Here is an 18849-nt window from a genome sequence, read left to right as displayed (position 1 = left end):
CTTCAACAACTTCTCAAATGGAAATTCATTTCACTGTTTCAAAGATATTGGAGATCTTGTTGAAGGCAAGCAATTTGCAAGGTCAGTTGAATGTTTAGGACGAAGGTCGTCCTCAAATTGCTAATGTACTGTGTATGAAAAACACTCATTCTTATTATTTAGTGATCTTAAAATATGAATTCTTCTTTTTGGCACTTTTATATTTAGTGAATATTATGGCAACTCTGATCGTAAAGGTACTCTTTTATCAAAAGTACTAAAGAACATATTTTATCAACCCTGAATACCACCTGTCCACATTTGACATTTCTCATTGCGAAATCGAAGCCCGTCGTCGTTGGCTAGCGAGTATAGCTACAACTTTCCGAGAATAAAAAAATTAACTGTATCACTTTAATTATAGAAAATTTCGTTAGTGTAAATATTCGGAAGTGTGTTTTACTTGCAAAGTAAAAAGTAATGAATATACGTGCCCCAAATTCAAGATCGACGTCCATTAATTTGTCGTGGAATTATTTGATGGGTGCTACAAAGTACAAACACAACGAACTCTTCTCAAATCTTCGTGCTATTGATGTGTCCCACAAACACAGACACGTAATTGGCTAAACGGAACGGAACGAGACACCGCGAATATTACGCTAAATAAAAAATAAAGAAAAAGATTCTTTTTTGAACGTTCGTTTGTTGTATTTTATTCATTCCGCCGTATTTTGTTTTCCCTATTTTCGCCGTTTGCTTTTTGTTGCAAATAACTGTCGTCAATCAGCGCAGTTTGTTTGAAAACCACAGTGCTTTTGAATGCGGTTTCATCGACGCGAAGTTCTCACTTCGCCTGCCTTCGTTCTTTAGCAAGAAGAAACTATGGGCATTCAACATGAGTTGAGTGTCATTCGCAATTGTCGCAAATCTCTCTTACATCTCACCCTACTCACATCCATTGTTGCTGCTGGCGTCGCTACAGCAACCGCATCAAATCCCCCCAATCATCCCCCCATTATTGTTCCGACACCAGACCTACAAAGTATTTTGCCAGACGATCCCCCACAGATGCCTCCACCACCTCCGCCAGTAGCGAACGAAAATATGCCATCAAAATCAAAAGGAAGTGGACACGTTATTGATAAGCACCTCCGTCCTGCAATACCATTTTGTAATGATAAACAGGAACGGACAATCGGACGAAGGTAAGTAAATATTTTGTTGTTGGTGAAAATGCTTTCTTTATTTGTTTTATTCTTTTTTGCTTACTTTTGCGGTGATCATGTGTTCCGACCGATGGATGTTTGTGGAATATTCTAGTCGTTTTTCATTTACCTAAACCCATGCCATTATGTATTTTTCTCCCCCTGCCAGCAGTCGAGTGTCTATTTACAAGGTCTTTGCTTCTGACTGCTTGCATTGTTTGTTCTTATCAACCACTTTTGTTTTGTTCGCTACATTCGTAAGTTCGATGGTTTTGTTTTTATTTTTATATTTGGTTTTCCGTTTCAATTAGCGTGTGTGGTTGATAGTTTATAAATATGTACGTATCGTTTTAATTTGTTATAATAATATTTTTAACTTCAAAGATGAAATTCTTTATGGGATATGTATGCATTTTGCCAGAGTAGTAAATGTTTCTCTATCACCATAGAATTGTGTCAGTCCGCATCGTTATATTGGCCTCATAAAGCAAATAATAATTTTTGTATCGTTGTGCAATAAAGGTTTAATTTCGCCGTGTATGCTAGGTTAGGGGATGACACCAATCTGGGGAAATGAATTGGCATCCACTTAAACCATATTGGTCCTTTGTGATTCTTCCATGTTATGTTTTCTTCATCTTCGATATAGAGAGTAGGCTCGTTGGAAAGGGCTTGAGCTCAGCTTTCATAATCACAAAAGTCTTCATTAGAAAAGTATTTGTGAAAAGCGAAAACTTGAAAACAAAATTTTCAACAAATTTTTACAACGGCCCACTGTGCCAAAAATAAGCCGCGTGCGATATAGAGAGTAGGCTCATTGGAAAGGGCTTGAGCTCAGCTTTCATAATCACAAAAGTATTTGTGAAAAGCGAAAATTTGAAAACAAAATTTTCAACAAATTTTTACAACGGGACCACTGTGCCAAAACTAAGCCGTGTGCGATATAGACACTAGGCTCATTGGAAAGATCTTGAGCTCAGCTTTCATAATCATTAGAAAACTAAGCTTAGTTTTGGCACAGTGGGCCGTTGTAAAAATTTGTTGCAAATTTTGTTTTCAAATTTTCGTTTTTCACAAATTCTTTTCTAATTGTCTACTCTCTATATCGCACGCGGTTTAGCTACTAAAAACCCAAATTCGAATTTGAAATCCTAAATTCGAATTTTAAAAATATTTTTTTGGTGCTGGTTTGTGTCTCGGCTAAGTTTTTGCTGCAAATTTCAAATTTCGAATTTATCTTCACACACATCTGCGCATAGACTCTTACCTTCTATGGCTACATTCAAAAGCTAATTTTAAGAGATTCACCGTGGTCGAATATCGGCTTTAGATGATCCATATATCCCTGAACTTGGCTACCCCGGCAGTTAATGTGAAAAAAAGTAATGTTCTCGTATTGATAGACCGAGATATTGACAGTGGAAATATCAAAAGATCGCATGTGTCACATCCTGAACAAAATTTTGTGCATGAGAAAGCTGTGAGGACCATAGATGACGCGTTTATTTATGGGCGATTGCAATAAATTTTTAGGGAATTGTTCGATGCTGTTTGGATGCCATCAAAGACACAATCGAATTTGGTTGTGGTGAAACTTGCCGATGATAAGGTTTAGTTAGTCCATATGGAATCTATCTAACATAAAAAAACTATATAAGCCACTTTAGTTCTTGGTTGCTTAATATGGAGGAGTCCATAAATTTTCATGAACCGATATGAATCAATTTTCGAATTGTTGTACATACCTTTTCAATCACAACCGATCTGTTCAGCCGTTGTCAATTAAATTTTTCTACAATACAAAATTCTGCCTCTTATTCCATTACATTGCGCCAAATTAATGCATTTTGATATAAAATAAGTTTTCGGAAAAATATGATTTTGTAGTTTTAGAATTTAAATTGATTCTTATTGACAGATAAGTGGCAGTTGTACTTAGTTGTTAACCATACACAGTTTACCTATAATCTTATGGCGATTTCGATTGGCAAAAAAGGTGCAACATTCTCGAAATTGATTGCGAGATATAAAGGACACTGTCCTAGCGTTTGGGTCCTGTATCCCTCATAATATTATGAATTAATAATAACTTTGGAATAACACTATCATTTGGGTGAAAATACAATGAGGGAAAAAGTAGTGTAACACCAAGGCAACATATTTTGTGCGAAACGAAAACGCCCTTAAATTTGCTGTAAGAAGTAAAACACAATCATGATAATGAACTGTTAGATTTTTATTTTTGTCTTGTTTAATGGCATGTTTTATATAATAAACCCATTTTAAAAAGACTTAATAAATATAAGCGACATTTTTTAGGGCATCGTATAGTGGGTTCTGTCAGATTTTAGCGTTTTCGTACTAATTGCTATATATATTCATTGATTCTATATCTCCTTTGTTAAACAAAGCAATTTTAGTTAAACTCATTCTTTGTGTTGTATAAGGAATCTACATATATTCAAGACAAGAAGTTGCAAAACTGGTAAGGGTATACGGGAATGACTCACTTCGTTAGCCTTGTTGTTATTTAAATTTTCACATACCAAAGTATAATCAACTCCACATTCAGACGCTTAGGTGGAGAGATGTGCCAGATATAAACATTGAATATTTTCTTTTCATTTGTTTTGCTTATTTCCTTTTTGCCATATTTCGGTTTTTGTTGTCTTTTAAACAGCTGACTATGGTGATAGTGGACAAAAAACTTGTGCACAATGCGCACACACTGGCCCTTCAGTTCATATTTCTCCTTTGTGAACGTGATGATGTGTTATTTTGCTACTCGCCATTAAAGAATCACCAGATATTTCATTTCACATCATTCCTTCAAATAGTTCCTTGAATTTTTGTTTCGCTGGTGTTTCTTTTTTTTTGGCGGCCTCAAAGCCATTTGAGTTTGTTTGAGAAGATATCCATTGGAATGTATGATGCAATTCAGATGTAATTTTTGTGAAATAGTGCAATTTTTATATCATATTTTAATCTTTTGTAAAGTTTGCATTTTATGTAAAACGCAACAATAATTCAAGATATAGTTCGTTTTGGCAGAATAAGACCATGCATGACTTTCTTGGTAAGGGTTTTGAAGTTCTACCAAATAGAAATGGTAGAATGACTCATACCCAAATATATAACTTCACTTAACTTATCGGAACTTTTGTTTAAATATGACAAACATTTGTACAGTTATTTCAATCTAAAACATTTGTTATGAAGCACGTGTGACAATCGTTCACTTAATAAGATATGAAAATTTTTAAGTTGTGACGCACTGAGAGGAATATGTATTGGTTACTGACATGTTTTCTCCAAATTATCTACATTCAAAAAAAAAAAAAACGTTATCTGGAATTCTTTCGAAAATATGAATAGTTACACCACTCCATAATACAAAATCACAAAATTGGGAGACGGTGTAGGAAAAATTCGGTAGTTTTTCATAAAGATTTTGGAAGGCATAAACGAACTACCCGCGAAAAATGTTAATTATCCAATCAAAATTGACTCCACTGACAATATTTATTAATATGGACTCCAGTTTTTTTGAAAATTCGACTTTTTTGTGGAAAGAAAAATTAAAATAAATAAGAAATAGATAAAAAATTTTATAAAAATTTAAAATTTGCGTGGAACTAGAGCATCGATACCAGTCCTGTGATGGGTTCGTCAGTGGCAAATATTTCTTAACCCTCGGACAGACACATGAATCTGTCCAGACCTTTTTCGATTCTAATTGTAATTAAAATACATTTATAATATAGCTAGAGACTTGAAACTTCAGGTACCCTCCTAAAATTTTATTACCTATCGATGTGTGAAAAAATCAGGACGGAAAATACGACAGTAATAATGTAATATCAACAAATTAGCATATTTTCCATATAAATACATTAAAATACATTGTGGGTCTGGTCAGGCCTCATGTGTTACGAATGTGACTATCGAAACCTGTGTATGACGGAGGGTTAATATGGACTCCAGTTTTTTGAAAATTCGACTTTTTAATGGAAAGAAAAATTAAAATAAATAATAAATTTTACAAAAATTTAAAATTTGCGTGGAACTGGAGCATCGATACCAGTCCTGGGGGCTAATCACGGCATTCGATATCGAATTCATAATCGTATCGAAAAAATTGTCGATACGATTAAAAGTTTGGATCACGGAATTCGATCGAAATTTGATGCAATTTCTCAAGCGTTGCCAACAGCAAAAAACGAAGCAGAACAAAATGAAATAACAAAATTAAGTTAGCGTCACAAAATAGAATGTAGAAACAAACCTGTTTTTGGGGGTTTCAAAGTAAAACGTAAAGTGTATTGCATTATATCTTATGGACCCATATCTCTTTTTACATTCCTCCGAATTCCTTCCTAATTGGAGGATCAGATGAATATAAAATAATTCGGCGACAAATAAGGAATAAAAGTGGACATTGTTATTGGTGTAAGTACATGGGTTTGAAATGGTGTGCACTGTTACAAAGCCACCTTTTGCAGGCTCAATGGACGATTTCGGCTGACGAAGGGAGCCACCGTGGTGCAATGGTTAGCATGCCCGCCTTGCATACATAAGGTCGAGGGTTCGATTCCTGCTACGACCGAACACCAAAAAGTTTTTCAGCGGTGGATTATCCCACCTCAGTAATGCTGGTGACATTTCTGAGGGTTTCAAAGCTTCTCTAAGTGGTTTCACTGCAATGTGGAACGCCGTTCGTACTCGGCTATAAAAAGGAGGTGCATTGTCATTGAGCTTAACATGGAATCGGGCAGCACTCAGTGATAAGATAGAAGTTCACCACTGTGGTATCACAATGGACTGAATAGTCTAAGTGAGCCTGATACATCGGGCTGCCACATAACCTAACCTAAGGAGGCGTTCAAATGGAAAATAATTTTTGGTGGCATGTCAACGTCAATTCTATCACTTTACAATTGTCTGCCGTCTTAAAACTTTTTGCGAGTGGAAGCCTTCATAATTGACTATTCTTACAAGATGGTCCAGAAGCGTTATGTTGTCACAGAATGGTACGGTATTTGGTTGATCACAATCTCTTGGATATCGATCTAGCATGTTCACTTTATATATGGTTCTTTGACAAGCTAGGATGCTCGCTGCCGAACTCGACTATTACCAATTTTTGTTTAACTTTTATTGGAGTTGCATTAGTCCTAAATATTCAAAATATGTTCATTATATGTAAATTTACTACAAACTAGCAACAATTCGAACTAAAACTAATATATTTACTATTCCTATATGGCGAAAACAATGTAAAAAACAAGTGAAAAATGTTTTACGATTGCAATTCACCAATCGAAAAAATTGTCGATCAAAAAAACTCGATATCGACGCCCGTGATCCGAAAAATTAAGATTTCAATCAAAAGTTCTCGATATCGAATGCCGTGATTAGACCCCTGTGATAGGTTCGTCAGTGGCAAATTAGACCAATCTCCTCCCATAGGGTATATATATAGCTTTTAAAACAAATTTTAAACTATATTATATCGTCTACAGATATTCTCAGAATTTTCATAGAAATATTGTCATAACGCCCTGGAAATGTTAAGTACGAGGGCAGTTCGGAAATTTCTTAGCCTAGCACAAAAAGCGCGGTATAAACAGAAAAAAGTTAAGTGTTTTGCAAAATTCCATCTCTGTTATGAATACATGTTAAATTTTGTTTCGATCCTTCATATAGAAACAGGTGTTCAAAAAAGACGCATTCGCATTTTTTTTACAATGGAAATATTAGAAAAGCGTGCTGTCATTAAATATTTACATAAAAAAGGTTTATCGGGACGAGAAATTCATAATGATAAGGTGAATGCGTTAGGTGAAAGTGCTCCTTCATATGCAACAGTAAAAACTTGGGTTGCTGAATTTAAACGTGGTCGTACAAGCATTGAAGATGAACCACGTAGTGGACGTCCAAAAACAGCAACAACAACAGAAATTGTAGCCAAAGTGCATGATATGGTATTAAATGCTCGACGAATAAAAGTGCGTGAAATTGCTAATATCATGGACATCTCAAATGATCGAGTCCATTTAATTTTGCATGAAGAACTACAGATGAAAAAGCTTTCTGCAAGATTGATGCCGCATTTTTTAACAGTCGCTCAAAAACGCATAAGAATGAACATTTCTCAAGCTTGTTTGGATTGTTTTAAGCAAAATAAAATGGATTTTGAGCGTCGTTTCATAACTGTTGATGAGACATGGATCCACCTCTATACTCCAGAGACAAAAGAACAATCCAAAAACAATGGACTGAAGCTGGAGGAAGTGCCCCAAAGAAGGCAAAAACAATTCAATCGGCTGGTAAAGTTATGGCAACGTTTTTTTTGGGACTTCAAAAGTATTTTATTGATTGACTATCTGCAAAAGGGTAAAACAATAAATTCAGAGTATTATTGCAACCTTTTGGATCAATTAAAAGTACAAATTCGAGAAAAACGTCCTGGCTTACAACACAAAAAAATAATTTTTCATCAAGACAACGCACCAGCGCACAAGAGTGTTTTAACAATGGCTAAAATCAACGAATTAAAGTACGAGTTGCTTGACCACCCACCTTATTCTCCTGATTTAGCTCCCAGAGAATTTTAATTTGTTCCCAAATCTAAAAAATTCTTTGCTGGCAAGCGTTTTACCTCAAATGGAGATGCAATTACAATTGTAAACTACTATTTTGAAGACCTTGAGGAAAACTATTTTAATCATGGGATAGAATTGCTAGAAAAGCGTTGGGCTAAGCGTATTGAAGTTTCAGGAGATTATATTGAAAAATAAAAATATTTTTGAAAAACTAACTATTCTCTTTCATTGACAGGCTAAGAAGTATCCGAACCGCCCTCGTAGGTCTACCCCATAGACAGGTCCCCATGAACCAATCCTGGACAAAATCTTAAGAACATGTTTCATTATACCCTAAACCACATAGTGGTCAGGGTATAATAAGTTTGATCGGCCAAAAAATGTGCCTACCAGAAATATTGATTTTAGACCCCATAAAATATATACCGATCGACTCAGAATCACCTCCTGAGTCGATCTAGCGCTTGGTGTCCGTCCGTCCGTCTGTCCATGTATTTGTTGTTCACAGGATTCCGGTCGCAATTATTAACCGATTTTGATGAAATTTGGTACGGGGAGTGTTTTGGGCACAAAGACGAACGCTATTGAATTTGGAAGAAATCGGACCAAATTTAGATATAGCTACCATATATATGTATCGCCCGATTTCGACAAATGGGGTCACGTTGCGCTTTTTTTCAAACGGATCGTCACCAAATTTGGCAAAAGCCAATCTTTTCCATCGCCGTTCAAGTCTGCAAAATTTCATCCAAATCGATTTTTCTAAATTTGGCCATAAAACCCTTATTTATCAACCGATCTTACTCAGATTTGGCTAAATGTAGTCTTCTATAGCACTAACTATATGTGGAAAAAAATCATCGAAATCGGTTCAGATTTAGCTATAGCTCCAATATATATGTACCGCCCGATTTTTCTAAATTTGGCCATAAAACCCTTATTTATCAACCGATCTTACTCAAATTTGGCTAAATGTAGTCTTCTATAGCATTAACTATATGTGCAAAAAATCATCGAAATCGGTTCAGATTTAGATATAGCTCCCATATACTATATGTATAGCCCGATTTTCCCAAATTTGGCCATAGAACCCTTATTTATTAACCGATCTTACTAAAAGTTGGCTAGATCCAGACATCTATAGTACTAACTATATGTGCAAAATTTCATCGAAATCGGTTCAGATGTAGATATAGCTCCCATATATGTATCACCTGATTTTGAAAAATTCGCCCCTAATAACCTTATGTTTGACCATACAGGCCTCATTTCTTAACTGATCTTACTCAAATATTGCACAAGGTAACCTTTTGTGGTATATTAATCAAACCAGCAAAATATTATGCAAATTGGTTCAGATTTAGATATAGCTTCCATATATATGCATCGCTCGATTTTCCCAAATTTGGCCATAGTACTCTTATTTATTAACCAATGTTACTTAAATTTCAAATTTTGATGTACTAGCCGATCGTACTTATACGTACTTGTAGCTCTTACATAAGAATATTGCTCGATTTTTACAAATTTGTATTTATTACCCACACTAATTTAACGATTTTCTCTTTTTTTTATAATGGGCTCAATATTAGTGGCGTACTAACTCCGTAGGTGCAATATTAACACAGCCAGTGTTGCTAGAAGTAGGGGAAATTCCCTATATGTAGGGTTTTTCTAATATTGAGCGTCTTGTAGGGACGTAGGGCCATAATGTAGGACATTTTCACTCAACACATTTTGTAAACATTTTATTTCTATAGAACATTTTGTCAAAATTGTATTTCTATAGAAATTTTTTTCAAAATATTATTTCTATAAAAAATTTTCCCAAAATTTTATTTCTGTGGAATTTTGTCTCAAAATTTTATTTCTATAGAAAAATTTCTCTCAAAAATGTGTTTTTAGAAACTTTTTCCAAAATTTTATTTTTATAAAGATTTAACAAAAAAGATTACTAATTTGGGTATAATTCTACCAACTGTGGCAACTGTGGTCGTAATACAAATTTATATTCTAAGTTATATACGTTGCATATTCATGTTTTAAGATAATAAAGTACTTAGAACCATTTTTGTTTTGTAAATTTTTTTAAATTTAACGAAAAATATAGTAGGGAAAATTGTTTGGGAATGTATAGGAAAGTAGTGAACTTTTTTTGTCCTTGTAGGGTAAACCGAACATTTTCCCTGGCAACATTGACTATGAGCTATAGTCAGATTGATACAAAGCACCCATAGACATGTACCCCTTAATTTTCTTAAATATGCAACTGCGGTTTATCTCCAGACCTATATGTTACCCCACAAATGCTTATGATTACTAATTCAGTAAGTGTGGTTTAGGGTATGATATAGTCGGTCCCGCCCGACTTTCTACTTTACTTACTTGTTTTAAGAATAATTTTGTGCGATTCGGATAATCGCTCCAATGTTTTATTCTGTTTTGATATGAATATCTACCTATTTTAATACCAAGAGAGTATAGAAATTAATAAATTATATGAGAATTTAAAATTGCGAGAAACTGGAGCATAGGTATGCTCCGGGATCATGAGATTCAATATTTTGAAATCCGAATCCCCAGATACCCAGCACAGACTTACAATATGCTGCTCAGTGAGAACCCTAAGCTCTTTACGACATCAAGTGACTGCCTTAAACCTTAAGTCTGTATTGCCCAAGGCCTATAAGCTGACATCGCCTCATCTTTTGCGTCTCAGCAGTTTTTGCTTTTGCAGAAATTTCTGCCTGAAAGATACTGCAATTGATATCTAATGTGTTAGATTCCCGTGTTTCTAGTTCACTGCAATAAATGCCGCTACCAATTACTTCGTCCATTTCAGATCCATTCATATTCAGAGTCCCGAAAGGTATCCTCCTCTCCTATTTTTCTATTATCTTTAGTTTAAGTCTTGAAATTTTAGAGCTAATTATGTATTTTTATGATTTTAGGCTAAGAAATGGAAATTGTTATCTACTTTACTGTGAATTATGTATATTTTTTGGTAACAGATTTTGTAACTTTTGGCCTATGCAATTTTGTCATAATTGGCCTTTGGGTTTTAAATATTGCAATGAAATTAAGTAATGTGCCAGGTTTCGATAATAATTTGCTTTTTATTGATTCAATTTACGCAAGTAATATTTTCTATATGATATGCATATACGATTTCATGTGAATAAAAGATATTCCCAAAATTCCAGATTATTTCAGTCCTACCACAAACATTAATTAGAGATTGTTATTACCAATTATCTTTTATACGGTCTGTTATCACATTTTGTTTTCGGTTGTTGTTATTAATTTTATTTATATGTTAATTGTTTTATGCATCCTTATCTATTTGTATTGTATAGGAAAATTGAATGTATGGCGAAAAAAAATCTACGGCTGACGCTATTTGTTGGCATTTGAAAAATGGACACCAATCGCTTAGCTAATTTTATTATAAAGTCGGTTCGAAATATCCAAATTTTAATAAATTTCCAATTTTGTATTGTTATTTCAGACTTTTATATGTGACAACACTGGATGGCCGACTTTCTGCCTTGGACATCACCAAAGGTGGCAAAATGCGCTGGAGTATACCCACTGGTCCGGGACCTTTGATTTCATCAAGTATTCATCGTTTGGAATTAACTAATAATGGTCAATTTGTTCGCATGATTCCCTCCCTTAGTGGTGGTATTTACAAATTCGATGGACATTCCATTGATCCAATACCCATAACCACAGACAACTTATTAAGTTCCTCGGCAAAATTTTCCGATGATTTGGTCATCTCAGGAGGCAAAGAAACTCGTACCTATGGTGTGTCGGCTCGAACAGGACAAATGATTTACGAATGCTCAATGGAGGGCTGTGTAAATGCAACAGAACCAGAACCAAGTGTTATGTCACCAATAGAAGATGATGACTCCTTTGAAGAAGATGATGCTGACGATCAATACCATCGCACACCGAATTATATGGATGAGCATGATCCCTTGGTGGATGATGTCATAGTTGTGAGACGTTTGACGCAAACGGTTCGAGCTATCGAGACTCGTACTGGCATAGAGCGTTGGAATTTCAGTGTTGGTCAACACGAATTGGATATGGTTCGTTCAGCTGATTGTCACGATCGTAAATTTAGTGATATCGATATGGCCATGTTGGACTTGGACATTAAGGTTATAGTGCCAGAGGGTGTAATATGTGCATTTAGTAAATCGAATCCTTCAGTTATGCTGTGGAAATATAAGGTATCTATATATAGGAATGTGATCCCTGCTTAAGGTCAAAGCTACTTGATAAAATTATTATTTCAGTTTGATCATCCGATAGTTAGTGCTTGGAAAATAAGTGAATCTGATGATTTAGAATCTATTGATATGTTTGCATCGGCCCAGTGGCTTTGGAATAGAGATGACAATGTATTTGAGATGCCCCCACCAACTTTGAGTCCTTCCATATATGTGGGAATGTATGATAAACAGTTGTACATACAGGTAAGCAAACACAGAGTTAAAAATACTAGAATTTTGCGATAGTGGTATACAATAATTTCTAATGAATGAGTGACAAACAAAATACATCTTCTACAATTATTTTGCGTGAGTGAATTGGACAAAATATTTTTGTTTCGTCCCATTCACTCACATTCACGAGATTAAGTTTAAATTTCATTCACGACTCACGAGATTGCAGCGCGAATTGCGTTCTAGTCTAGCTACCATATAGACCGATCTCCGATTTGACTTCTTGGGCTTCTAGCAAAGGTAGTTTTATCCGATTTTCCTGAAATTAGAAATTTAGAAGTGTTTAAGGAGTACAAATTTTTCGAATGTGGTGTTTTGGTATCAATCCCATTTTATCTGATCTGCCTGAAATTGGAAATCTAGAGGAATTTTAGGCCCACAAAGACTTGTGTTGTTGAATTTAGTTTTTATCGGTCCAGTTTTTGGTAAAGCGTCCACCGATCTTCTTGAGAGGATACAATACGCATTGGTCATCCAAACTGCTCGAAACTTTAAGTAAAATGTCCACTTTTTTACTTCGCGTTTTCATTCATATATTGGAGGTAAAAATCTACAGAATTTAGATTTCAAATCAAGGCGTTTTGCATTATTTTGTTGCACGCTTAAACGAGGTTGAACCCATGGCCCTATGTATGCGACTCAGGTACCATAGCACTACGGTGGCTCCTTATTAGAGGTGTGCGCCTGCCACGAAATTGTCGTGACACGCATGAATCACGTGAGTCGTAAACAAAATCTCATGCAACTCTCGTGAATGGGCTGACACAAATATGTATGTGAGCGTGCGTGAGAATTAAAATCGGTTCGTGAATGTGCATAAATAAAATTTCTGAAAAATCACGCTCACGAAAAAAAAATCAAGATTCAATTCTTACTCGTATGTTAACTGAAACTAATTTAGCTGTCGGACTATATTCTATTCATGAATTTGGTTAATTTTGCTCATTCCCGGTTGGAAAATGTGAGTCTCGTGAATTTGTCATGAGTCACGTGAATTGTGCGTGAGCGTGAGTCTTTAAAAGTATTTCGTGCGTGACTACTGGTTTTCATTTCGTGAATGTGCGTGAGTGGCTACCACACGTATCGTGCGTGAGCGTGAGTGTATAAACTTTTTGCTTCGTGAATGTGCATGAGTGTGAGAGAAATTTCACTCACGCGCACATCTCTACTCCTTATGTGTATTATGTTCACGGATGCCACAGTTGGAACAATTCTACAAAAAATGGTAGATTTTTTACTGTTTGGTAAACTGGCGGAATTCTTGATGCTTTTGTAGTTTTTGCAAATTATCCCTCTCCAACTAAGTGGTACTTTACAATTTTTCTTTAGTAATAAAATTTTGACAAGATTTTCTATAGGAATAAAATTTTGACAAAATTTTCTAAAGGAATAAATTTTTGACAAAATTTTCTAAAGGGACAAAATTTTGGCAAAAGTTTCTATAGAAATAAAATTTTGACAAAATTTTCTATAGAAATAAAATTTTGACAAAATTTTCTATAGAAATAAAATTTTGACAAAATTTTCTATAGAAATAAAATGTTGACAAAATTTATATGGAAATAAAATGTTGACAAATTTTTCTGTAGGAATAAATTTTTGACACAATTTTCTATAGAAATAAAATTTTGACACAATTTTCTATAGAAATAACATTTTGACAAAATTTTCTATAGAAATAAAATTTTGACAAAATTTTTTATAGAAATAAAATTTTGACAAAATTTATATGGAAATAAAATTTTGACAAATTTTTCTGTAGGAATAAAATTTTGACAAAATTTGCTATAGAAATAAAATTTTGACACAATTTTCTATAGAAATAAAATTTTGACAAAATTTTGTACGGAAATAAAATTTTGACAAAATTTTCTATACAAATAAAATTTTTACAAAATTTTCTATAGAAATAAAATGTGTGACAAAATTTTGTACGGAAATAAAATTTTGACAAAATTTTCTATAGAAATAAAATTTTGACAAAATTTTCTATGGAAATAAAATTTGACAAATTTTTCTATAGGTATACATTTTTGACAAACTTTTCTGTAGAAATAAAATTTTGCCAAAATTTTCTATGGAAATAAAATTTTGACAAATTTTTCAATAGGAATAAATTTTCTATAGAAATAAAATTTTGACAAAATTTTCTATAGAAATAAAATTTTGACAAAATTTTCTATAGAAATAAAATTTTACAAAATAAGATTTTCTTGTTTGGTAGTTTTTTATTTTTTTCCACTGTTTAAGCAATTCAAAGCCTTTAAAAGACCAATTTAACGAAATACAATTACACGAATCAAAATTTTAGCCAAAGTTTGTTAGATTATTTTTGGCTCGAGTGGCAACCGTGATTATGTTCCATCTTATTTTGACCTCACCAAGACTACGAGTGCTTTTATCATCTGCAACATAAATTCTCTATATTATTTTTCATTTATTTTCCTTGTAGGAATCAATTAATTTACGCAAAGAAATCCTTGATCAGTCACATTTGTACACCAAACTCACAGCTGAATCTACAATGCCAAAAATACCATGGCGTCCTATATCCGCTAGCAGCAATTCATTGGTCATATATCAACAAAATGGTGACAAGGTTATTGCCAGTGGTAGTAGTGGTGGTGCGCAAGCATTACCAAGCACAGAAACAAATGGCAATGAATTGGTGCCATATGACGATGAGATGTTCGCACTCTCAGCACAATCTGTTCTTAATGCCTCCGAATACGTAAATGGCAATGGTTTTTATTTGTATACCAGTGGAGAATTAGAAAAGACTAATGAAGATGAGGTTTGCAATACCAATAATAGTAAAAAAGGTGGATTACCAGCCATTAAAGATGCCGAACATAAAGAATCATCTTCCAATAATAGTAGCACTGTGGAAGATTTGGCTTTTAACCTGGATGATATTGATGCACCGGTGAAAGTGGTCATCTTATCCTTGTGGTTTTGGTGGAAAGAGATTGTCGTCATTGCCTTTACATCGGCTGTATTGATGAATCTCTTTATTGGTCAACGAAATCGAGAAAGACAAATTGTTGTTATAGAACGCCACATACCGGTACCAACCGGGATCGAAGCCACAGAGTCTTCTACAGCAGCTCTTTTGGGACCTACTACGACTACCACAACTGCTACAACTAATACCAATTCGAATCCCAAGCATCTAAATGGTCATCGTTCTATATCGGAGTCAACATCCCATTCGGGAGAAAATTTCAATTCACGTTTCCAGAGTGATTTCGATCTAATGCAATGCCTGGGCCGTGGAGGATTCGGTGTTGTCTTTGAAGCAAAGAATAAATTGGACGACTGCAAGTATGCCATTAAACGCATTACATTGCCCAATAAGGAAGAGTCACGTATGCGTGTCATGCGTGAAGTAAAAACTTTGGCCAATTGCGAACATCAGAATATTGTGAGATATTTTCAGGTAAGATGAATGTTTTTTCCGCTGGTCATGGATGTGCTAATGTAATCTTTTTAATTTTAGTCATGGGTAGAAAAACCACCACCGGGTTGGCAAGAAGAGGAAGACAGTAAATGGTTGGCCAACGAAATGTCAACATCCATTCAAATCGATACTCCAACCGATACTCATTCAGTGTTTCCCGAAAGAATCGACAAGAAGCAGCAGTTGCAGTCGTGGATGGAATCGATGACATCAACAGCTTGTAGCTCAGAGCATGGTCACAACAATCGTCTCGGAGATCTGGATGAAGATGAAGACGAAGATTCTTGTATTGTTTTTCGTTCAGAGTCACAATCAATGGCTTTGCGTGAAAGCGAGAGCGACGATGAAAGTGTAATCGACAAAAAGAAATCATCTCAAAATGGTGCCATATCCATCGATATCCACTCAAATTCGACTGATTTAAGTTTCAGCCGGGGTCGGCGAAATATCGATTATTCACAACTTTCCGATTCATTTCAAATCGAATTTGTAGGTTCAACAAATGGAGTTGAAGAAATGCAAACCGAAATTGTCCAAGACGAAGTTTCAATTTCCAAAATCTCGCATGCACGCAATACCAAGAAAAAGATTAGACCTCGCGATCTGGCTTTGAATATCAGTGCTGGAGAGGACAATAATAATTGTCGAGAGCTTTTACAATTAGCGAATCCCGTAAAACCAGTGCCGAACAAAGTGTATTTATACATACAAATGCAATTGTGCCGTAAGGAATCGCTCCGTGATTGGCTGAGGGATAATGTGACAGAGAATCGTCTCGAATACATTGCCAGTATTTTCCATCAAATTGTTGATGCTGTCGATTATGTCCACTACAAGGGACTAATCCATCGTGATCTCAAGCCAAGTAATATATTCTTCTCACAGGAAGGACAAATCAAAATAGGTGATTTTGGTCTGGTCACCGATATGGCTGACATACCAAATATTGTTACTAAGTGCGGCGATAAAACGGGAATGCCATCATGCGTTCGACACACCCAACAAGTGGGTACCCACCTATATATGTCGCCAGAACAACTTCGTGGTTTACCTTATGACTTCAAAGTGGATATATATTCGTTGGGTTTGATTTTCTTCGAGTTGCTTGTCTACTTTGGTACCGAGATGGAGCGCATTATGACTTTGAAATCACTGCGTGATGGCTTATACCCCAAGGAATTCCCCCACCAGCATCCCAAAGAGTATGATTTGTTAAAGAAAATGCTTTCAGCAAATCCTGAGGAGCGTCCCGCTACGCCCGAACTAAAAGTACAATTAAATGAGATATTGAAACTACCCGAATTACCGGGAGATAATGAGGCTGCCGCCCTTATAGCGGCTGCACGGCGTTTAAGTCGTTCGCGTACTTTTAGCAGTTCGGAACAATAAGTCGTTTGTTAAGTTAAAACTTTAAAATAAAAATTTTATTTGTAAGGAGAGTAAATACCAATTGTGGGACCTACATCTAAAATCCAAGCAAATCGTACAATAATCGAGACTCCATAATAAGCTTCCACCTGTTTCCGTTGAGTCTGCAATTGGTATTTAGATCTATTTCATCATTTGTCATATTTGGGCTTCAATTCATTTTCCCCCATGTCACCAGTAAAGCAATCATGCTGCTGTATAGAGATAGTAGACATTTTGAATTTTCGTAAAATTCATTTCATATTTTTTCTTTGTATTCTATATGCATTTTTGCTGATCCTACTTACTAACACTGCTGTTGCTGCAATTTCATTCTATTATTTATTGAACATAATTTCCTTTTCCTATTTGTTTCTTGTTATTTTTTATTCTTTCGTATTTTATATTTACCCCTGGCACTGACAATTTAAAGAAATTCATTTTTAATCGTTTGAATTTTTGGAATCATGTTGAAAGCTAAGCTTGCACTGCTGCATACATTTTGTATGCTTTGTGTTTTTTCTCTTCCCATTCACGCATAGGGGGTGGGCACTTTCCAAAACTAATTGCCGTTTTCAAAGTCAAAGACACGTCTATCGTAAATTAGTTTAACACAAGAATGTGATGAGTCCATTAGATAGTTTTTGTTCCATAATCTAATGGCTTAATGTTCTGAACGAAGACTAAGATTAAAATTTTTTATCATATAATTAAGATTAGTTTATAAGATTGTAAGCTTAGATAGAATGTGTCAAATACTAGTACATATGTATAAAACAAATTAAAACTCAATTTATTGTGAATAAACAAATTCGTACTTTTTTATGGTACATGAAATATAATAAACACACACACACCTTATTATGGCTTCATTTTGCGGCAATAGATATTAGGGCAATAATTCTGAAGAGGTTTTGGTAATTGGTAAATATTTAAAGGTATTTCTAATTCTGTTTTATTTTTTATTATTGTTTTGATTTCAGCTGAAAATGATCACAAAATAAAGTACAGTAGGTAACGGATATAAGCACATCTCATATAAGAAAAAAACGCATAAAAAAATGTAGCAAAAACATCACGTCTTTTTGCTGCCTTTAGGTGCGAAGATGTTTCATGTAAGAAAAGCTTGTATAAGAAAAAACAAGTAAGTAAAGTAGAAAGTCGGACGGGGCCGACTATATCATGCCCTAAACCACCCCTACTGACTTAGTAAACATAAGCATTTGTGGGGTATCATTGGTATAGTTTTTGGAGATTTCCATATTTAAGAACAAAAAAAGGGGGGGTACATGTTTATGAGAGTCTTGTCACAATCTGAGCGGAAATGTCTAATATTAGGAGCTATAGTTTATTTTGCACCTAAAGAGTTAGTATGCCACTAATATTGAGTCTATTATTAAAAAAGAGGAAATCGGTCAATTAGTTGTGTAATACATCCAATTTTTAAAAGTCGGGCAATATTTTTATGTAAGCGCTACATGTAAGTCTAAATACGATCTGCTAGTACATCAAAATTTGAATAACATTGGTTAATAAATAAGAGTATTATGGCCAAATATGGCAAAATGGAGCGAAGCATATATATGGGACTTATATCTAAGTCTGAACCAATTTGTATAATATTTTGCAGGTATGATTGATACCACAGAAGGTTACCTTGTGTAAAATCT

The 18849-nt window shown here is 34.6% G+C and overlaps 1 protein-coding gene across 1 annotated transcript; it reads left to right on the top strand.

Moving 5' to 3' along the window:
- The first annotated feature begins 312 nt into the window (after positions 1–312).
- On the top strand, positions 313–18040 carry PEK (pancreatic eIF-2alpha kinase). Its single transcript, XM_075290902.1, has 5 exons — positions 313–1187; positions 11301–12036; positions 12103–12282; positions 14765–15751; positions 15812–18040. The coding sequence occupies exons 1-5, from the start codon at positions 865–867 to the stop codon at positions 17159–17161; spliced, it is 3576 nt and encodes a 1191-aa protein (XP_075147017.1). The 5' UTR covers positions 313–864; the 3' UTR covers positions 17162–18040.
- Positions 18041–18849: the final 809 nt, after the last annotated feature.

Source organism: Haematobia irritans, chromosome 1 (assembly GCF_050003625.1).
Source record: "Haematobia irritans isolate KBUSLIRL chromosome 1, ASM5000362v1, whole genome shotgun sequence".
In the NCBI taxonomy this organism is placed as follows: domain Eukaryota; kingdom Metazoa; phylum Arthropoda; class Insecta; order Diptera; family Muscidae; genus Haematobia; species Haematobia irritans.
Note: the sequence above shows the minus strand (reverse complement) of the source record. Positions and strands in the feature narration are given on the sequence as shown.